The sequence below is a fragment of the Delphinus delphis genome, chromosome 14, assembly GCF_949987515.2.
Source record: "Delphinus delphis chromosome 14, mDelDel1.2, whole genome shotgun sequence".
In the NCBI taxonomy this organism is placed as follows: Eukaryota; Metazoa; Chordata; class Mammalia; order Artiodactyla; family Delphinidae; genus Delphinus; species Delphinus delphis.
The window spans coordinates 29,018,312-29,040,924 of NC_082696.1; the positions used below are offsets into that span (position 1 = coordinate 29,018,312).

General features: G+C 42.2%; 1 protein-coding gene across 2 annotated transcripts; it reads right to left on the bottom strand.

Moving 5' to 3' along the window:
• Window positions 1-6,865: 6,865 nt before the first annotated feature.
• TCF21 (transcription factor 21) lies at window positions 6,866-9,895 on the bottom strand. 2 transcript variants are annotated; one of them, XM_060030521.1, is made up of 3 exons: window positions 9,194-9,895; window positions 7,326-7,423; window positions 6,866-7,188 (listed from the first exon to the last, which is right to left on the bottom strand). In XM_060030521.1, exons 1-2 carry the CDS (start codon window positions 9,641-9,643, stop codon window positions 7,334-7,336), a joined length of 540 nt encoding a protein of 179 aa, XP_059886504.1. In that variant the 5' UTR covers window positions 9,644-9,895; the 3' UTR covers window positions 6,866-7,188; window positions 7,326-7,333. The 2 variants fall into 2 exon arrangements, with proteins under 2 accessions (XP_059886504.1, XP_059886503.1); XM_060030520.1 differs by having other exon boundaries at window positions 6,866-7,423.
• Window positions 9,896-22,613: the final 12,718 nt, after the last annotated feature.

A 22,613-nucleotide genomic window follows, 5' to 3' on the forward strand; every position in this document is an offset into this window, starting at 1 on the left:
GAAGATGGTATTCACATAAAGTGCAAAAGAAGAACAAAAACTTTCTATTAAGATTCATTAGTGAATAATTCCAGGAACCAAGCAGAAAAGTTTAGAGGTGACTGGTCCCCAGGGATAGTAAGAATACTGAAGGGAGACATGCATTGTTTTGAAAGACACAGTACTTACTATAGACATTTTCCTGGGATTTAGTGCTAAAAGGAGAATCCGCATGTGGTGAGGACTAATGTTTCAGGTTAATTCCCCATCAACACAATTGATGGTGAGTTTTTTCATTATAGATTTATTGTTAGTTTTAGAATACGTGTCCATTACCAAATTCTAAAATTAAAACTAGATGATATATTTAAACCACTTTTGGTTATAGCAATGCAATATGAACTTACCTAGAAAACAGAGGTATCTCTAAGAAGCCTATTATTAAGCTTTATACATTCAGTCCTCTTCAAACACTTACCACATGCCTGTCACTCTGCTAGGGGCTGGGAAACAAAAGTGGATCAGTCAGACATGGTCCCTGCCCTCATGGAGCTAGTGAGGATAAGTACAAACTAAGTAAAGAAACAGAGAAATGAAAGAAAATAATGATTACCTGTTATTGATAATGTTATAAATGTTGAAATACAGAGTTAGGAACCGGGGACTTCCCTGGTGTTCCAGTTAAGACTCCACACTCCCAATGCAGGGGGCATGGCTTCGATCCCTGGTCAGGGTCATGGGGGAAATTAGGATCAGGATCCACTGTGGACAAGGTGGTGAGGTCTGTTTTGATCACATTCAAGATGACCTGAAGCAACTGGGTTCTCCTGAGAATTTAATAATTATATATAATAATTATTCTACTCAATAATTACTACTGGGTAGATAACTATTTAGGGGAGATGCAGCATATCATTCTTTCAGGCACTTTTATAACTTAATGACCAGAAGAAGAAGAGAGGAAAGGAAGAAAACCAATATTAATTAGTGCCCATGATGTACCAGACATCGCCCACATACATTATCTTACCAGAGCAATCATTACCTTTTTTAAAATAATTTTTAAAATTGAAGTATAGCTGATGTACAATATTATGTAAGTTTCAGGTGTACAATATAGTGATTCACAGTTTTAAAGGTTATACTCTGTCTATACCTATTATAAAATATTGGCTGTATTCACCATGTTGTACAATGTACCCTTGTAGCTTATTTTCTACCTAATAGTTTGTGCCTCTTAATCTCCTACCCCTATATTGCCCCTCTTCTCCTCCCTTTCCCCACTGGTAACCACTAGTTTGTCCTTTATATCTGTGAGTCTGCTTCTTTTATGTTATATTCACTAGTCTGTTGTATTTTTTAGATTACACATATAAGTGATATCATACAGTATTTGTCTTTCTCTGACTTATTTCACTTAGCATAATGCCCTCCAAGTCCGTCCATTTTGCTGCAAATGGTAAATTTTCATTCTTTTTATGGCTGACTAGTATTCCATTGTATATGTATACCACATCTTCTTTATCCAGTCATTTGTTGATGGGCACTTAGGTTGCTTCGTATATCTTTGCCTTTTGGGTAGCATTTGCAAAGCAGTCATTATTATACCCATGTTTTCAGATGGAAGAACTTAGGTCCTAAATGGTCAAGTTTCTTACCCAAGAATTCAGTCAAAAGCTTTTTCCGCTATACCCTCCACTAGATGTAAATCTAACCCACACAAATGGCAACAAATTACTTGCTTATCACCACCTGGATTAATTTTAAAATAAGGATCCTTTCAGTTGTATAGTCTACATTTTATCCTATAAAGTCTCTCAAATTATCTCCACTCTTCAAAGCACCTTTTAAGCTAACGATTCTGACCTAAGGGCCATGTAAATTCAAAAATAATGTCATCTTCTACTGGGAGGGGAAAGAACAGACTTCATCTGAGTGTCAGGGGCAAGGGCAATTCAAACAACCCATCCCCAGCTGATGCCATCTGGTCCCAAGATGTCTGCTTGCTTTATTCTTTTCTCAAATATACACCCAGATTTCAACTAAGAGGTTCCGTTTCTTTCTTTTTTTTTTTTTCCAGAAATTTTATTTTTTAAATATTTTATTTATTTATTTATTTTGGCTGCACCATCTTCACTGTAGCACGCGGGATCTTTTAGTTGTAGCCTGTGGACTCTTAGTTGTGCCATGCATGTGGGATCTAGTTCACTGAGCAGGGATCCAACCCCGGCCCCCTGCACTGGGAGCCCGGAGTCTTACCCACTGGACCACCAGGGACGTCCGGTTTGTTTCAATTTAACCATGGCAACAGCCCCACTGTCAGTTTCTTTGCTCCACCTGCCTTGTATCTTAACTTCTTCCTTCACCATAGCCTCAGAGAGTTAATGATTCACTGGCGGTTCAACGTGTATTGAGGTGTCGGGCGCTAAGCTGGATGCTGGGTACAATGGATGAGATGACGTCGCCTCAAGGAGTCTGGTCTCATAACTCGAAGACATTCTCAACTGTTCTCTCTGCCCTTTCCACCCCTTTCTCCTCCCTCTGCCCTGGGAAGGGATCTGTAGCCTAGTCCTTGGGGTGGTTAATATTCCCATGAACGGGCTGGAGGTGGACCAGCTGAGCCTGCCAGATAGAAAGATCAAAGGCGCCCGGAACCCCGACGCCTGGAGGAAGCCAGCCTGGCTCTCAAGAATGCCACTGGCACCGTGCGAGTTTCCTAGGGCATCGCCAGAATTTGGAGAAAAGGATGCAAAGCTAAGAAAGGAAGTTCCTCTCGCCAGCTGGCTGGAGTCTGCGCCTCTCCTTGTTGGCTGAGCAGGGTCATTATCCTAGAAGCTTCCCTGGGCGGTGCCTTTGCGCTGGGTCAGTCCGCATTGGCACACGCACCCGGCTGTCTCGGAGGCGGCTCCCGGAAAGGGATGCGGACCCAGGAGGCAGTGTAGGCTGAGGCTCGAAATCGGATTCTCCATCCTTCTACTCCCGCCCACTTCCAGAAACTTGTCTCCCGGGTAGAAAAGCCTCAGAGGAGCCGTTCCCTACTCCGCCTCTTGGCTCGGGGCCCTTTCCTGCCCGAGAGCCCCACCCGGCGCTTGCCACGTTCTCCCTACCAGCTCGAGACCCTGCACCTCAACCCCAGGCTGACTTCCCACCAGCCGGAAGCACAGGGCCCCAGGCCAGAGCAAACCCTCATACTCCCCCTGGAGTGAAGGGGAAAGCTTTGCTGACCTGGATTGGACCGCGGGGACCCTCTGCGCAACCGAGAAGTTGTAAAGGGCATGAGTCCCGCGCGCTCGGATTTCTCTCCCCCTTAGGGGTCGCAACGGAGCCAAGAGCAGCCGGGCCCTAATCCATCCAGGCCTTTAATCCATCACCTGAAATCTCTTTGAGAGCTCAAGACGGACGCGCACACACATCCATACACCAGGGTTGCACAAATCTTTTATTAATATTTTCTGAGGACGAGTGGTTTGATGTCTTGATCGGCATTTCAGCGTTAAGAATACACTGCATGCCACCGTGGAGCAAGTAGAAATGTAAATGAAACTGGAGCCCAGAACATGCAGCCTCTTAAGAAAAAGTAATTCCCAAATATTTTCTTTCTCTCCGCTTCAACGTCTTTTGTTTCTTTAATGAGACAGATCCCCAAACAATTATTCTGAGTGTGGTTTCCCGACCAGTAGCCTCAGCATCTTTTGGGAACTTGTTAGAAGTAGAAATTCTGGGGCCTCACCTCCACCTCACACCTCTGGAATCTGGAACTCGATGGATGGAGCCCAACATTCTACTTCCAGGAGCTGTCCAGGTGATTCCCATACACGCCCAGGAATCACTGGCTCAAAAGCCTCCCTGGGCAGTGTTTCCCACTGATCACTAAATATAACTAGCAGGTACCAACCTTGTTTACTACTTATCTGTTTAGAAAGAAGTCTGACGTGACAGTGGGGAAGACTGCTGGAAGCACAGTGAGTTGCCTATAAGAAGTCATAGAAGCAATCAGAAGGGGGGAGAGACAGAGAGAGAGACAGAGAGAGAGAGAGAGAGAGAGAGAGAGAGAGAGAGAGAAGGGAGGAGAAGGGACTTCCCCAGCTTCAGTCCACTTTCAGTATCTGTCTCCTCCTCCTGAGAACACACAGACATGCTTATTTGAAACATGTCATTTTCCTTCCAGGCTTCTACAACCTGCTTTGGTTGTTCTTCTAGACTATCTTAGAAAGCACCTTCTAAGGTATTTTTTATAACTCAGAGGCCACACCTCCCTCACCCCTAACTATCTGGCTTGTGGTAAAGGGGGTCCCCCACTCCTTCTGATACCGCTTGCCTCCTTTACAATCGAGACATGCCAAGGACCTGTGCTGGCACAGTAGGCTCAAAGTCACACCCCGCTGGGACAGGCTTGAGAAGAGCACCAGACATTGGGACGTAGGGCATGGTGGGTGCAGGAGGACTGACGACCTGGCAGAAGAGAAGGGTCCATGGGAAGGAGAGATGTTTAGACTGTGGATGTGTGTGTGGAGGGGGGTGGTCCTGCGCCGGGGCTAGTGGTAGCCACAACCCTGTCATTCCCACCATGTTGCTTGCTCCTTTCTGTGGACAACCTTTGGGTCCCCTAGTGTGCCCAGGCTCAAAGGCTGAGACCCCTGTGCTCAGGGTTTCCAGACAGCCAGGCACCAGTGTAGCCCGTATATTTGCTGGTCCCACTCCGTATCTTTGTTCTCTGAATTTTTCTGGACTCTGGATTTCTAGGAAATCGTCACATTGGTATAAAGCTCTGGACAAAATGGGAGAACATGGAGGAGGGGTAAAGGGTTGTGTGTGTGTGTGTGTGTGTGTGTGTGTGTGTGTGAGAGAGAGAGAGAGAGAGAGAGAGAGAGAGAGAGAGAGAGAGAGAGAGAGAGAAGTTGTAACCTTCAACATTGCATTGAAGGGGTGTGTTGGTTCCTGCAGTAAAAAGACCCTAGCTTGTGCATGCTCTCGAGCTTCCTGCCTGAGTACTTTCAGGTCTGGTCGGGTCTAGTATAGGCAGCTCACCGCCAGCCACTTAGTACAAGTGACCAATATGTGCACGGATCTTTTCCATTACAAAGCAGTTGCAAAACTATAACTTCATTTGAGCACCACTAAGTCTTTGTGAGGTGAAAGAGGAAATATATGAGTACGATTATTATTATCATTATAATCACGTTTATCCCCACTTTTGGAGATGAGAGAACTGAGAATCCAAACACTTTGAGGAAAGAACTGGACGCAAAACTAGGGCTTAACTTGCGCGTCCCGCGTGCACAGCTTCCGGCCTTGCGCTGAAAGCACAGACTGCAAGTTGTCGGTGGGAGGCATGAGGACTTTTTTAACAAATTGTTTTGCTGTTGGGGGTCGTCAAAGAATGAGCAAGCAGAAATTTCTTCTCTAGGGGGCCGCCTACGTAGAGTGCTCAGAATTTTGAGTATTTATTGTAAAAACGTGAGTGGGAGCTTGGAAAATTTGCTGAACGTGAAACGCAGACAACTGAATCACGTTGGGACGCATCTCTGACTTGAACTGTGGATCGGTGAGGTGAGGGTAGACGGTCCATCGCTCTGGTAGAAGCGAATTTGGGAAAGGTGGAGGTGGCCAGAGCTTAAAATGCTCTCTTGAGGGTCAAGTCCGGGTAGGGGGTTAAGGGGCTGGGAGGGAAGCCTGACACCCTGAGAGGTCCTCCGACGTGCGAATGGCAGGTACGTGGATGAAGAGTCACCCGCGTTCCCAGCGCTTGGAGAATGGAGATGTGGACTTGGTAACGTGGTAACTGTCTCTGGCAGAGAACATCCCTCCTGGCACAGCGGTTCCCTGGGTCAAGAGCATCGCCGGCTCCTTCCCTGCTGTCCAGGCTGAGGGCTCCACCCCCTAAGCGGCCTTTGGTGTTGGTTGAAGGTAAGTGCAAGAGCGGGGGAGCCCTTACTCAAGGTACCTAACTGAGCCGAGAAAAAGGAAAAAAAAAAAAAAAAAATCGAAAAGAAAGAGCAAATGAAGCGGAAGTTTCAAGGCCCTCTGCGAGGAATAACAGTATAAATAACCGAAGACGTCTTGTAAACACTGCGGTCATAACCCCGAACATTAAACAGCCCCGGTGGCATCTGGCGCATCGGCCGCCGCTGGCTGCGCTGGGGCAGAGAGGGAACCCGGTCCCAGGCTCCTCGGACGCGCCTCTCTGTTTATCTCAACTTAATCTTCCCCAACGAGCTGTTCCGTAGCCTGGAAGATGTTTAAATTAAAACCCAATCCACCGGAAGTCGTGGAGAGGAGCTGAACGCGCTGGCTAATGTAACCGAAAGGCAGGCATGCGCGTTGTTATAAGTAATCATCAATTATTAATAAGAAATATAAAATACACGTTGCAGCCCTTTGAAAATCGTAAAACACATTCCAAAGGTATGGCATTTATGTTCTTCATCGCTCCCAGTACTTCTTCACTGTTTTGCAGCTATGGGTTGCTTGGGTTCACGCACGCGCCTGGAAAGTTATAGAATGTGGAGTTTACCTTCCTGCTCGTGTTAGCAATTAAACTGTGGAATAACTGAAAATCAGATTTTTCTTTTCTGGTGCGTTTTTCTCTTGAATCGTGTAACTGTTAATAACTTTAATCCTTCCCTTTCTTTGTTTACAGTTACATTATTTCTAGTTGTCTGAAAAGTAACGTGCAAACTTGAGGGACTAGTTTCTTTTTGAGGTTTCAGTGCAAAATATGATCTGCACCTTCACAGTGGAAATCGTATTTAATCATTGACTATCTCTAGAAGTTTGGATTGAGATTCAAAAGAACCACTTTTATTTTAAAGCTCCCCCATAGTTCCCCATCTTTCTATTCCAAATATATATTTTAAAAAATCACACCAAATGTCAGGGCTTTTAGCAATATAAAGAAAGATTTATTTTTGAAAGTAGCAAAACTTGTTTGAAAAAAATATATATCTTTAAGTGAATTACTTTATAAATGTGACTGTCAAAGTCAGCTATTCTATGATCTACATTTTACAACATATTGTACAAAAGATACACATTGATAGGCTCTTATTATCTATTTATATATTTATAATTACATATTGCACTTGGACCAGCAAGGCTCGCAGAGTCATTCACGGTAGAAGTTAATAAAGTTAAATAGATGGGAATCGTTGTAAGTACAATTGATGTCCTCTGGTTTGGAAACGAATCTCCTCGTCGCTGTAAAGTGTTCTCGAGGGGTGGGAAAGGGAGAGGAGAGTTGCAAGGGGGAAGAAGAGACAGAGAGCAGGGAGGGCAAGGGTCGCCTTCTCGGGGCCCGCTCCCCCCCACCCCCCCGCCCCGGGAGCGCGCCTTTCCCAGACTCGCACCTCCAAGGTCAGGACGCCGTGGTTCCACATAAGCGGCTTGCGGTCACCACTTCTTTCAGGTCACTCTCGGGTTTCCCGGCCACCATAAAGGGCCACGTCTGCAGGAGAGAAGAGGGTGGAGGAGGTAAGTGGCCATGGAGGAGGGGTGGGATGAGGCGGGAGCCCGAGACCAAAGGAAAGGGCGCCCAAAGGAAAGGGCGCGGTGGGGGGCAGGCAGTGAGTTGGAGAGGCCCGTTATCTCTGCAGTTTTCCCGGTGACCTAGTGCGCCCTGTGGCTGGGTAAAGCAGAAAGCGGCGTTGGCGCCAAGCCACAGCTCGAGGTGGTAGAGCAAAGAGGGGCTCGCCCTGGGTTTGAAGTGAAACCCAAGAGAGGAGACCCTTGGAAAGCCCAAAGTGGCTCCTGCCCTGCCACAGCCCGGAGGCAGATGCTAGGGTGAACGGAGCAGGGAAGCCGAGAAGGACCTCGCGCCACTGGGCGCCGGGTTCAAGGTGAAGCGCCCTGCTGGCCCTCTTCTGACGTGCTGGTCAGGCTTCCCAGCCCTCTCTTTTCACCCCTATGGATTTCCCTACTTCTATCTTTAGTTTCCTCCATCACAAACGCCGGTTTTAACCACAGTTTCTAAATTAATCGCCAGCTCTTAAAAACAAATAATGTTAATAAAAGAATATAGCCGTGTGTTTTCACATTGTGTTCCTACTGGGCTGAGCAAGCATAGCTTTCTCTTCCCTTCCCCGTTCTGTGTATAATAAAGCTCCCTTAAGTTTCTTATTCAAAGATGAAGGCAGCAGCAGTTGTAAATGAAGGCACTGCTTTCATTTTCGTTCCAGATTTTAAAAAGCTGTTTCCTCATTCAAAAACCCTGACTTTTAATTAGAAGGAAAAATATTTTTCACAGCAAAATGTGGTTTTGCATCCCCCCCCCCAATTCCTGAAACCAATTCAGAGAGAAGACAATTCAAACCTTCAAACCTCTCTCTCTAGTGCCCACCGATAAGAAGACTTTTAAGAGGAAAACCTCTCCTTATCATATATAAACAGAGGTGGTAGTTAGTTTTTGTTTTTCTTTAGCCCCTGGAAGGTTTAAAATTAAATCAAACGAAAAAGGAATTAAAATATAGTTCTTAAACAGTAAAATGCGGTTGAGAAAAATATTAGACTCAATGAGCATTATTCTTTAAGATAAAAAATATCATGTTCTTAAACTTGAAGGAGAGTGACCTATTTTAATATTATTTATTACACTAATACTCGTGATAATGTTCTGATTATGCTGGTATTTGCTAGAAATTCTGGGATTCGAGAATGTTAATCCATCTGTAGGAGAAGTGTAGAATATTTAAACAGTTGGGGACTTATGTGACAATTATGGGGGGGCATGATGTGTCCATATGTAAAGGTTCTACATATCCTTGGGAAAGAAACAGAGTTGGCTGTTCTTATTTACAGGAATTAGAGGGGGCGGGGAATCAAGTTCTACTCTTCAGCTGAAAGAATAAAAGTATTACTAAAATGCCGCCTCAGCGCGCAGCATCTTGTCCGTGTTCGCTGTCCCGCACCGGCCCTGAAGGCGCTGGCGCGAGTGCGGCGGGATCCCTCCTCTTTGCCAGCTCGATACGCCTGCAAACTCCTAATTGGGCTGCCACGTCAAATACTCGCATAAATCAACGCATTCCCGCGGCTTGGAAGGCAGAGAGTGAGGGCCGTGTGGGGATCGCCTGCACCGGTTCCCTAGAGACGCTGGCTGGCGGTGACTAAGATGCGCGGCTCCCAGGCTGGCGCGCACCCTCTCACCGGGGACCCAGTGCAGCCGCGCTGGGTCGCCCCCGCCCCCCTCCCCGGGACGCCGCCGCCGCACCGGAGAACTTACCAGGTTGACCGGGTGAATATAACCGTTCTCGTACTTGTCGTTGGCCAGGATCTGCCTCAAGTGGGCGATGTAGCTGGACGCCAGCCTAAGCGTGTCCAGCTTGGAGAGCTTGGTGTCCGGGGGCACCCAGGGCAGCGTGGTCTTGAGCCTGGAGAAGGCCTTGCTCAGCACCCGCATCCGGGCCCGCTCGCGCGCGTTGGCCGCATTGCGCTGGACCTGCTTCCCTTCCTGGCTGACCCCGCTCAAGGGGCTCTTCTTGGTGGGAGCCTTCCTCCTCTTGCCCAGGCCGCCGCGGCCCTTCTGGGGAGAGCCGGTCTCGCAGTTGGAGCTCTCCTCGGTGCTCTCGTTGGAAGTCACAAACTCCTTGTTCGAGTCCATTTTCAGCCCGTCGCAGTCCAGCATCTCCACCTCTTGAAGGTCGTCCACATCGCTGAGGGAGCCGGTGGACATGTTTGGGGGAGAGGATGAGAGAGACAGGGAAGGGAGAGAGGAGAAAGGGAAGAGAGGAGAGAGACCCCGAAACCAATGGACCCCCCGAACGTGGAGTGTGGGGCAGCCACCTCGGCTTGGGAGCCGGGAGTTGCGGGTCTGGTTGGGTCTCACACCCCTTTCCCCTTCGCAGTCTTGAGAAGGAGCCGCGAGGGCTTCTGCGGGCAGGAAGCCGACGCTGTTTCCCCACCCCCGGAGTCGTGGCCGTAGAGGAGTGTGAGAGAGCGCTGAGGAATTTGGTGGACACTAGGAATTTATCTGGGGAATAGAGGCGGATCCTTGCAGCCCAGGGGAGGGGCCTGCGAGGCCCCAGCAACTCTCTTAGACCCCTTTCACAACCGGAGGGAAACTCACGCACAGCCCCTGATTTCCAGCTTGCAATGTGGATAAACTCCATTGCAGGACGCAAATACCAGTCACCTTCTCCCACTCTTGGCCGGTCTGGGGAGGAGCGGGCCCTACTGAAGCTCCTTCTCCGGGGGGGCCCATCTCCTAAGGCCCGCTTTCCTTCTTAACAGGTCATAGCTGCCTGAAACTGAGCACTTTAGGAAAACGACCACATCCTTTTGCTGTTTCTGGGCCTTCCACCCACAAATCTCACTAGCATCCTCTGGCTCCCCGCTTCCCCTCAGAAAACACCAATTAAAATGCAGGCAGGGATCAACCACCTCCTGCCAACACCCTATAAGACTCTGTGGCTTTTCCAAGATATCTTCACACCTTAACTCTGGTGAATTAAGACAATAAGTGCTTTCTAGGATCATTAGGGTGATGACAGAGAAAGTACCAAAAAATCTATCTACACCTGGTCACTTTAAAGATATCAAGGAACTGCCGGTGTGTACATGAACAGACATGACCATTGCACACCCACACACAACCACACACAGTTTAGGGGAGTGGAGGAAATGAGATAGAGTAATACTGGTGTGTGGAAAACATTTTGTTAGTCGATAATCTTTTCTTAATGAAACTAAAACCTATAACCTTTTCTTAATGAAATTAAAACTTCCCCCTAAATTTCTTTCTAGAAATGCAGTTAATATTGTCTTAAGAATGTTAGTTGCTCTCAGACATCACCTTGTCCAGGACTTCTGGTTTCCTCCCTCCCAGTGCTGCCTGCTGCCTTCGCCTTCTCCTTACATCCTCTTGGCTACCACGGTTCTGCATGTAAAGCTGACATTACAAAACGTTAAGCAAAATGTCCTGTTCAGAAGGTTCTTTTTTCCATCTCTAACTCCAGCCCCGACCATCTTTCCTGGAGAAGAAGAAAATCTGGGGAGTAAGTAGAAAAGCAAAGGGAACCAGAAACCAAGGGATTGAATGACATCGATGAAATGAAATCAGAGAGACAGAATGCATGAATATTTCTTACTAGTTCTCCAGGTTTTATTTCCTTGCAATTAAGCATTGACAATGAGGGGCTAGAGCAAAATGCAAGAGCGGATTCTGAGCTTTTGGCTCGGAATCTGCACCCCTCTCCTACGTTAAGATACCATATCTCTAATCCTGGGCTCAGCTGGGAATTCACTAACCTCTAACATTTTGTTTTGTTAGCAGGGTCTTGTTTGCTTTCCCCCTATGCTGTAAACTAAACAGATTGTCAGCAAATCAGTCTTTATTAATGAATTAGTGAGACCCCTCCCCGCCCCCATAATATCTTTGCCCAGGATCCAAAATTTGTTAATCACCGGTGTAGAGATTTATGGGCTCTCTTATTTTCTGTTGTTTGTGCAGGTGGAGATTTAAATGACCATATCCACTACCAAGATTTATTGCGAGAGTGATTGATGTTATAAACCAGGAAAAGGACTCTTCACACAGCAGGGATGATAGAAATATCAAGTTGAAGTTGCCTTTGTCCTCATGCACAAATGACCCAGCACTACAACACAGAAAGTATAATAATTTAATCTGAGATTCAAGACAGAATTAAGGGAACACCCAACAGTCCTGTTAAATGTTTCCCCTCTGATTCCCAAATTAGTTTTCTTTGATTTTCCCTCCCTTTTCTCAGTCTTGGTAAGACATGAAAGTTTAAGTTATTTTTAGACTAAAAGAGCTATGTGAAAGTGGGCATTAGCCAATACTTTGTGAAACGTGTGTGTGTGTGTGTGTGTGTGTAGCTACTGAGATATCTGTGGAATAACCACAGGTAATTTATTTATTTGGGCTCTGGAATGGGATGATAATTAAGAATCAGAACTATGGCCTTACCACATGCCAGGCTAGTAAGCTAGGAAGATGTTGCTTAGAGTACTTTTCTTACTGGAGGGAGAAGGTCTGATTTTCTGCTACCCTTCAGTTGGTAAGCTGCTGAGGCTGTTTGGGGGATAGTAACAATCATAGTAATATATACATCCGAATAGATTTCTGCTCTCTGATTTTTCTAAGGTTTGAAACTTAAAAACAACAATTTCTGGAAAGGAGCAAAACTAGCTTCATGCCACAAGCTGCTTTTTGTGCCTTGCAATGAGTATTATTTTTTAGATAAGTAAGAATTAAGTCCACTTATCCTGCAGTGATACAGTTAGTCTGGGAAGGGCTAGTGGGTTGATAATGAACTTGGAGTATTTGTAAAAACCCTCTAAGCGATAGCTACCTGTTTGGGAGCAAGCTATGAAGAAGGCTGTTATTTAGGTACCTGATGTGCAGTCTTGAAGACAGTAGACTAAGATGAATAATACTTTTTCCTCTTGACATTTTGTGTCTACCCTACTAATAAACACTTAGGGACAGATGGGTGGGGGAAATGACTTATTGTTGGATTCTACTGAGAAAATCAGTTAAGCTGTAACTTAAGCTGTGCCAGATTCTCCCAAAATATAAACTATAATTCTGTGAGAAGAGAAGCATTTTTGAGAAACTGTATTAACTCTTTCAATAACAAGAGAAATCCTTTGAACATTACAGTTTCAAAGAACTAAGTAGAAAACTAGTGGTGTGAGAGCATGAGGTAGTTACTAAAAGTTCTTACCTTACTTTTAAGAGAGAATTTATGCCTCAGCGACATCTGGCCAATTTGTTGCACACTTCCAACAATTTGTTCTGCAAGAAAGGCTATCTTTGAAAGATTTCAATGCTAAGGAAGATTTATCTCCAAAAGTAGTAAAATGAAGATTAGGCATGGAATGTATCCTTGAACGTAAATCCTCGTTTATCAACTGATAAATTTTCAGGAAGTTCAAATTTGATTCAGTTGCACTTGGATGGGATAATTTGCTTCCTTTTTTATGAGAAGAAAAACATCAGGGCTTCTTTTGAACTGACTTCATCTACCATCATCACATTCTCTTTCCGGGGGGCAGGGAAGTATGTCTTTAAACTCGAATTTTAGTCCTTTTCTCATACTCCCTACTAGTTGGCCAGGAGGCACACAGGCTGGCAAATTGGCGAAACTGCCAATTCTATCTTTCTTTCTTCACTTTTAATTAACACCTCCAAATGTGTTATTCTCTTTGTTTGATGGTAACCAACACCACTTCAACAATATGCTGACCTTCTATGCAAATTGACACCTCTTTCTCCATTGGACATAATTGCCACTGTATCCTTTGCTGCTAATTGATTATTTTCCATCTTCAGCTTATAAGACTATTGAAATTTGACTGTATTTTGTTAAATTTTAACTTATTTTGTCAGGTGAGCATTATCTCCCCTTACTGATTTCAAATTATAATAATGCTGGCCTGTTATATTTTGGCAGCCAAAGTGAGTACAGCACCAGTGAGTGAGACTGGTGGCTATGTAAGGACATCAGTGATGGTGATGCTATTATCTTTACCTGGCACCGTTTTTAAAAATTTATTTTATTGACATATAGTTGATTTATAATGTTGTGTTAATTTCTGCTGTAAAGCAAAGTGATTCGATTATACATATACCATATATACATTCTTTTTCATATTCTTTTCCTACGGGGCACCATTTATGATCAGTATTCAGAAGTCCTCTTGGTGTTCACCTTACTGTCCCCCTCCTTTTCATTTAATTCAATGAATTGTAGATCCAGTGCTACAGCACTAAAATTTAAAGCTGGCAGACAGCAACAATAAAGTCCAAAGAAAGACTCATGATTTTCAGATCCAAGAGTTACCCTTGCATCCCACATGCTCCAAAATGTAACTCTGAAAGCAACAAGGCCTGTGCACGTGAAAGACAGAGTTTACCTTAAGGGGCAAGTGAGCTGAAAGAAACTCAGGCAGATAGTGAGAAGTGAAATTTTTACAAATCGAGTTTGATGTCATCCTAAGTCTTCTAACACTAGCATATTTTATTAGACCTGCTCAATATTAGGAGAGAAGAGAGAAGAAACTGAACAACTCTCCTGTCAGGTGCCATGTGAGGTTCTGTGCCTCCGTTCTCCCATTTTATGTAGAATCTCTCTTTTCTGTTGTCACCACTAAAGAAAGAGCTGCTATATGAAATAGAAATCTTTTTTTTTAAAGTTATATTTGCAATTTTTTGTTGAAGTATAGTTGATTAACAATGTTTCAGGTGTACAGCAAGTATATATCTCTTTTCCAGATTATTTTCCATTACAGGTTATATAAGGTTATTATAGGGCATTACAAGATATTAAATATAGTTCCCGGTGCTATACAGCAGGTCCTTGTTGCTTATTTATTTTATATATAGTAGTGTGTATCTGTTAATTCCAAATTCCCAATTTATCCCTCCCCACCCTTTCCCCTTTGGTAACCATAAGTTTGATTTCTATGTCTGTGAGTCTATGAAATGGAAATCCTAGTAGAAATGTGTGCCAGAGGCTTTCCACCCATAACAAGGAAGTTTTAGAAAAACTTGCTTGAGTGATGACTTTTCTGTGTCTTAGTGTAAAGCCTGAGCAAAACCTCCCAAGTTTTCCTAAAAATAATAAATTTTATGGATTATTTGAAAGATGCCTATAAAGCATTTTATGTTAAATATGGCCCATTGATGGCAATAAAACAAAGAGGCCAACTTACTGTCGGGCCCCTTCCTATCAGGTTAGGATAAGGTGGGCAAAAAATAAAATCACAGCTTCTTTCTGGTGATGATCTGCTTGTAATTACGTCCTTGTGGCAGGTGCTTTTAGCCTCAAGGAGCCAAAAATCATGAGTCATAGAGTTTAGATCCTGGGACCATCAAGAAAGTACTTAGAATGTGACTCCTGACCTCATGAGCATAAAATATGTCCAGGTAATGTAGTATTTTAAAATAGAGCTCCAAAGTGATAGACTCTCAGAATTGGAAGGGGCTGAGAATCGAGAAGGCCCCTGAGTGGTCAAGAATTCTGTGCAGGCTCACATAAGTGGTCAGCTACAGCATTGCCACTTGAACCTGTGTCCTGATTTGCCTTGTAATGCTCCTTCCACTAAGCTAGATTGCTTTGAATTGCTTTTCCTGTTTGAATAATAATAAGAAATGGGTGAGAAAACTTATATTCGATCATCCCCTATTTAGTAACAAGAATCTGTAGCAACTGAACCCTGAACTATCCAAAATGAGACAAACTCGAGCCGTCCTGGGGTATAATGCTTTGAACTCTGTCTAAGGGGTTAAAGTAATGTAAGTTCCAAAGTGGCCTTGTTAAAATAAATCTCATTTCTACCATGGGGACCTGATGGGCAGCCCAAGGGCCACTCATTCAATGAACACATCCTCAAATCTGCCCTCTTCTCTCCATCTCCCCTGCTAAACACTGGTTCAAGTCACCAAAGTCTTTTGCTAAGATGACTACAAAAGTCTTCTAAATGCTCTTTCTGCTTCCATTCTTGCCTTTCTAAAATCGTCTTCCAACAGAGTGATCCAAGACATTCCCCTTCTTAAAATCCCTCAAAGCTTTCTATTGTGTTTAATACAAAATCCAAATTCCTTATCATGGCTTACATGATTCTGTTTGGCTCACCACCCTCCAATCACACTGGCCATGTCTGTATCTCTCAAAAACACTGTATCATTGCCACCCCAGGATCTTTGTCCTCACTCTTCTCTCTGTTTGGAGGCTCCTCTCCAGCTCTCTGCGTGGTGGAGTCCTTATTTTTCAGGTCTAAGTTCAAGGGTCATCTTCTAGGTAAGAACTTCCTGAGCATCCACTATGAATATTTCTGTCCCATCATCCTATTTTATTTATTGATCATAAATAATAATAGCCAACATTTACTAAATGTTTACCACAAACCAGGCACTGTTGTAAGCACTTTCCAGATTAACTCACTTAGTTCTAGTAGCAACCTTATGAGATAGGAACCTTGGAGGTGATAAAGTGGAGGCACAGAGAGAGTAAGAAATGTGCTTAATTCATGAAGCTGGTGATCCAGTTGGCTCCTGCTGTGTTATAACCCAAATTGGTGGCTTAAGTTAGTGTCATTTCTCTTGGTTCTGTGGTTGCTTGGGCTCAGCTGGCTGGTTCTCACTTGGGGTCTCTCATGCTGTTGCAGTCAGAAGGCAGCTGAGTCAGCTGAAGGCTTGATTAGGCTGAACATCAAAGATGACTTCTTCATTCAGACACTGGCATGGGCAGAACAGCTAGGGTTGGCCGGGCCGGGCATCTCTCTCTGTACAGCCTCTCCACATGGCTTCCTCAGCCTGGCAGTCTCAGGCAGTTGATCTTGTTACATGACAGCTGACCCCTTTCTGGGTGAGCATTCCATAAGATCCAGGTGGAAGCTGAAAGTCTTCTATGACCTAACCTTGGAAGACACACAGCATCACTTTGGCCTCATTCTATTGGTCAAAAGTGAGTCATGGAACCTGCTCAGATTCAAGGGGAGGGGTCTATAAAAGAGGAGGTGTGGTTCAGTGTGCATATTTCTGTTTGGGGGGGTCATTCTTGGAGGCTGGCCACTACAGGGGATAAATGGCAAAATCTGGGTTTAAACATGGGCCAATCTGAGTGTAGAGCCTTCACTTTAAACAACTGTTACTGTTTTGAAATTATTGTGTTTATTTGTATTTACTTTGTTCCCCCATCACTGTAATGAAAGTTTTCCTGAGTTCAGGGACTTTATGTGCTTGGCTTAGTTGTGTGCTTAGAGCCTAGAATAGAGCTAACACATAAGATGTACTTAAAAAGTAGTTGTTGAATGAATGGATGGATGTTCTAGAACATAGCATATGGAAGGCACACTGTAAACTGTAAGATATGCACATTATTTAGAGGACTAAACACAACTCCAACGTACAGTGGCTCAGACAAGTCACAGATTTACTTCTCTCTTCCTTATAGTGTAGACCTTGGCAGGTGGTCCAGGATGGGTGACTCTACTTCACAAAGATACCCAGGCACCCAGGTTCCTTCTGTCTTGTTACTCTGTAATCCTTTGGGAGCTGGATGACTTCATATACATAGGTAAAGTCAGTTTACCCTCACCAGCCCTCAGGAGGGAGGAAAAAGAGGGTAGAGGGCGAGCAGGTTCTTTATAATAATGGGATCTAGAAGTTATACATATCACTTCTGCTTCCATTCTATTAGCCTCTTTAGTACAAGGAAATTTTGGAAATATAGTCTCTGAATATAAGGGGAATCCATTAGTAGAAACAAGGGGAGCCAATTTATTTTCTGCCAGTGTATTTGTAGCATAAAGGATCAAGTTAACCACAGCTAGAGTAGAATATTTTGTTTGATTCTTATAGAAAAGGCAGATCACAAGTTCTCTATGAAGTTTATAATTTGTTCAAAGTACCAGTGGGCTTCACTTCTTATTTGGAGCTCAGAATTAGTTGAAAAATATTTAACAATCTACCTCTGACTACTCATCTGAGAAAACTCATCAATATGAGCCGTTCCAGCAAATGTTGTCGTTAACTTACTCTCAGTAAAATAACTTTTTAAAGTTACTGCTTTTGAGAAATGGCCAGAAAAAATGTGCAGGTTGTTAAGGCTGTTTACTACCTACTATTGGCCCTAACTGAAACCCTGTAAATTGCTTGTTTAATTTCTATCAATCTGATCACGCAGCAGGTAAATTTATAAGGGGTTAGAGCAAGTGGAAAGCTTCTTAAAATTTTTTTACTTTTCTGACATATTTTTAAGGTTTGCTAATAGTTTATCATCTTAGTCAGCAAAATACCATAGACTGGGTGGCTTAAACAACAAACATTTATTTTCTCACTGTTCTGGACGCTGGAAGTCAGCGATCCTGGTACCAGCCTGGTTGGTTTCTGGCGAGAACTCTCTTCCTGGCTTGCAAGTGGCCACCTTCTTGCCGTGTCCTCACATGGTTTTCCTTCTGAGTACTTTTGAGGAGGGAGAGAAAGAGAGTGGTCTCTCTCTCTTCCTTTTCTTATAAGTCCACCGATGCTGTTGGACCCCACCTTTACGACCTCACCTAACCTTAATTAACTCCTAAAAGCCCTATCTCCAAATACAGTTACAGTTACAAATTTGACATGAATTTGGGGGCAGGGAGGACACAAATCAGCCCATAGCAGTTATCTTTGGAAATTACAACTGGAAAATGGTTTTTCTTATTTATTATTATTTCCAACTTTCAATCTACTCAGGATATGCCTTGGACTCTTCTGTCATTTGAGGGTTTACTGCATCCAATGTTGTTATACCAACCACAATTACAACAATAAGAACAACACACCTCAGGCTTTGTTTGTCTTTGTTTTCTTTTTCTGAGGAATCATTAGGATGAAGAGCTTTAAATCCATGGTCTATGACAAGAAGGGTCATCTGATACTTATTCTTAAAATTTACAAAGGGCAATCCTCCTAGAGAAAGGAGGACCATTCTTTAGTTAGAAGCTCTAAATCAATTCTAAAGAACCCATTAGTAGAAGAATTTAGGAATTCTTCATCCATTGCATTTGAGTATACCACATAGCTCCCACACAGAAACAGACATGGGTTAGATCAATTCAGTACTGAAATTTGCTAAATGTGTTTTTGGGGGTTACTCAATAGACAAAACAAACAGTTGATTGACTGTACTGGGTTTTTTTTAACTGGTCACTGTGACATATTTTGGATAAAGCCAGTATTATTTTCAGCCAGAATTTTAGGCAAATACTAAACTGCCCCTCACATGAATAAGTTCTTTTTTCTTTTAACTCAATTCCAGAACTGACCACAGTGAGACAATCTACCCAGGAAGGGTAGGGTATAACACTTCTCAAATGAATTTGGGCAGAAGAGTGAACTAAATGTTGGATGTATAGTGTAATGCTCACATCCTGTTAAATTATAAAATGTGAATGTTCTTAATAGAATTATGATTTTTGTTCATGTTTTTCTCTTAAGTTATTGTGGCAAGTACGACACTAAGGGACTGGGTCTAAGTTCTGCTTATACAACCAGTTAGTTGTGTGAACTTGGACAAGTCCCTTAATTTAACTTCACTGGGTCTCAGAGTCCTCCTATTTAACCTGATGACAGCAGGGATGGGTCCCATAGTGTTTAGGGTGTATTAATTGAGATGGTACATGTAAAATGACTTAGTTTAGTGCTTAACATATGATAAACACTTATAAATAATGGTTGTTGTTGTGATGGTGGTTGTTGCTATGACAGTTATTTCTATGGCCCTTTTCAATAGTTGCATTCCATTTTTTCCCCCCATTTTCACTTTAGGCTAGGGGTAAGATTATAAAAGATACGACTTTCAACAGTCATAGAACAACAACAAAGAAATCCCTTTTTAACAACTAAGCCCTAAAAATATGTGGGGAGGACAGGAGTAATTTCAATAAAATCTAGAATTCTATTATTTTGGATGAAAAGCAGTTTATGATGGCAATCTCAAAATTAAAACTCTATTCAGTATTAAGCTATAACTACTTTAGTCTTTCCCTTCACTTTCTGGTGATTTAAATGATTGCTTTATTAGCAATCATTCTTTTTTCCCCAAAATTAAATTTAGGAAGTCTAGACCATGGTGGAATAATGATATAGCATGTTTTGCAAAGGCCTCATAGTAGGTCACAGAAATCACCAAGTGTTTGACTCTATAGGTAAAAATCACAACTTTCTTTATCATGAAAGTAACTACACTTTTGATATAAAAGTTGTTGCCAAAGATTAACAGACACAACTATATTTATATATAATAGTTGCAGACACAACTATATTTATTTGGGATACTTATTTTAAAATTGATGCTGCGTTATCATCTGTTTTGACTTTTTTGTGATGGAATTCTATTAATAAATGATTTCCTCTTTGCCTTGGTATAGATCTAATTTTAAATAATTGCTTGAGTTTCTTAGAAAAGAAAATGGACTATTCACAGTGAAGATGATCTGCTGCCTATTCTTTGGCAATTCTATTACAAACTTTGAAAATTAGATCTCAGTAAAAAAAATTTATTCTAACTGAAAGCCAACATGGCCACATCCTATAATCCTGGCCTCAAATTTCATTCTTACTAAGAAAGGCCAACACCTTGAATAGCCCCTGTCTTTTGAATTCATAACTAAAGAATGAACTTAGAGATTTTAAAGCACAAGTCTTGTATTAATTTCCTAGGGCTGCTGTAACAAATTACCACAAATTGGGTGGCTTAAAACAATGAAAATTTACTCTCTCATAGTTCTCAAGACCAGAAGTCCAAAATCAAGGTGTCCACAGGGTCATGCTTTGTCTGAAGGCTCTAGAGAAGTGTCCTTCATTGCCTCTTCCAGCTTCTGGTGACCCTAGATGTTCCTTGGCTTTCAGTCACATTATTGCAATCTCCATCTTTATCTTTACATGGGCTTCTCTCTGTGTCTCTTTCTGTATTGTTTCCCATCTTTTATAAGCATAGTTTCATAGGATTTAGGGCCCACCCTTATCCAGTATGATCTCATTTCCATCCTTACCTTAATTAACATCTGTAAAGATCTTATATCCAAATAAGGTCACATTCTGAGATTCTGAGTGGCACATGAATTTTGCGGGGGACACTATTCAACATGTCTCCATTTTTACTTTGTGACTTACACTACATACGACCATGAGCAAAAGTCTCAGGTTGGGTTTCCATGGAGTGAGAGAATTAAAATGGGTTAAAGCACATAGTCACCAGTTTGCATCATGAAGACATTTCAACTTACATTGGATCGTTATACAGATGGAAAATGGTGCCAACCTTTACTTCTGGTGATGGTGGGGAAACCCCCAATCAACAAACCAACCAAACACACACACACAAATGCTTTTTAAAAGGACACTGTGGAATAAAGGTTTTAAACTTTTAGAACAGGAGGAAAAAATCATCATGCCTCTCCAATAATATATATACATATGATTTCTCATTAAATGGAGACTAGTAACGGAATCATGCAACCTCTATTTTAGTGTTACTCAAACACATACTTTTTAATTTTTATTTTCATATATGTATTCATATTTATATACATTTTAAGTCTTACAGAAGATCGAGTCTTAAAAAATCATCTAAGAACTGAACCAATTATTGAATGTATTGTTCATCATTTTGCCTTTAATAGGAGAAATTTTAAAAAATTATCGTCTACTGTAATGTTAAGAAAAACATGAAAGGCTTAAGTGTTTCACTTTCAAATTTTATTTCTACCAAGTAACTCTACTTGATTCCAATTATTTTGCATTCTTAGATCCACCTTTAATTGCCTTTCTTTAAAATGTGTTCGAAGTCAATATCTGATGCTGGATAATCTTATAATAAATGTAATGCCACTTCCCATTCCTTGTGGACTTCTATCTATTGGACCAAATGCCTCATAGACTTTCCAAACAGTAAAGAGTTAGCCTTAGAACATTACTTAAATTATGCAAATTAGGGGGTATTTCTTTTTTTTTTTCTTATTTATGATAATATTTCTCACTGTGGAAGACAGAGATGCTTGATCAAACAGATGTCTTTTTTCCTTTGGGTTGTTTTGATTTGTGTTGTTACTTCTACACATACCCTGAAAGGTCAGATATATACGCTCCTTTAAAGATTTTAAAATAAATCTTCAATTTAAAAGACGACATGAATCTGATACAACTAATGAGAATTTGTTCTGGGCACAGGGAAGTGTCCCTATTGTTGGGATGTTTGGTGGAGGTGAGAGTCAGTGAGGGCCTGTGTCCTCTCCAGCCAGCTGCTTTGCCTACTCAAGGACTATTCTGTCCCGTCTCTGCCCTCACACTCAATTCACCACTCAACAGCAGAGAGTTAACCCTGAATTTCTCTTCTTTGTCATGAGGTAGCAAACTTTTGGAGTACACAACATTTTCTTCTTAACATTGACAAATACACATTAAGAAAAGAAAGAGCATCTGTTCTTTAAAAAGCATCATTTATTGTAAAACTGAAAATAAGTAGATCAAATAGTTACAATTACAAATGAGAGAAAGGTGTTTTTGAGTCCAGGTTTCCATTGCTAAAATAAAAGTTTTCAAAACATTAATTTAAGGATTGTCTGAAAGTAAGGGAACAGATATTTCTTCTGGTATTTACCTTTAATTATGACATTTATGATAATCTGTTAAAATTATTATTTAGTAATGATTTTGATCAGATTCTAGTGGCAGTAACCTTTGTGACTGCTTTCTACAATTTTAATATGGAAATAAAAGTATGTTTCTATTCTTTCCTTGTGGAGGTATTATTGGACAAATGTCCTTTGTTTGCACTGCAGGTTTGTAAGAATTATGGAATGCCTTGAGAGGTCTAGATAGGGCATGGGGCCATCATACAATGAGCTGTCTGGCTTCTTTGAATGTATATTTTAATGCTTTGCACTCTTTTGGAAAAATATAATTTCAGCACATGACCTAGATGAGTTGAATATAGGGTATGGATGGCAAGCAAACCCTTTTCTTCCACAGTTCTCTCTTTATTATGGGTTCATTGGTGAGATATGAGAACTGATTTAGATCTTAAACAGCAACTTATACTAACATAGAAATCCACTGAATCAGTGGGAGTAATGTTTAAGAGTGACTTTCCTGAGGAATTTTCTAGGTGCGCTATCATCTCTAAATTATTTAGTAA

What these genes read in the sequence shown, in the direction of transcription:
- TCF21 (XM_060030521.1), bottom strand. Translation starts at nt 9,643, where the DNA reads ATGTCCACCGGCTCCCTCAGCGATGTGGACGACCTTCAAGAGGTGGAG. An exon ending in ATATTCACCCGGTCAACCTG is followed by an intron (nt 7,424 to 9,193) that starts GTAAGTTCTCCG and finishes TCTCTCCTGCAG; the next exon opens with ACGTGGCCCTTTATGGTGGC.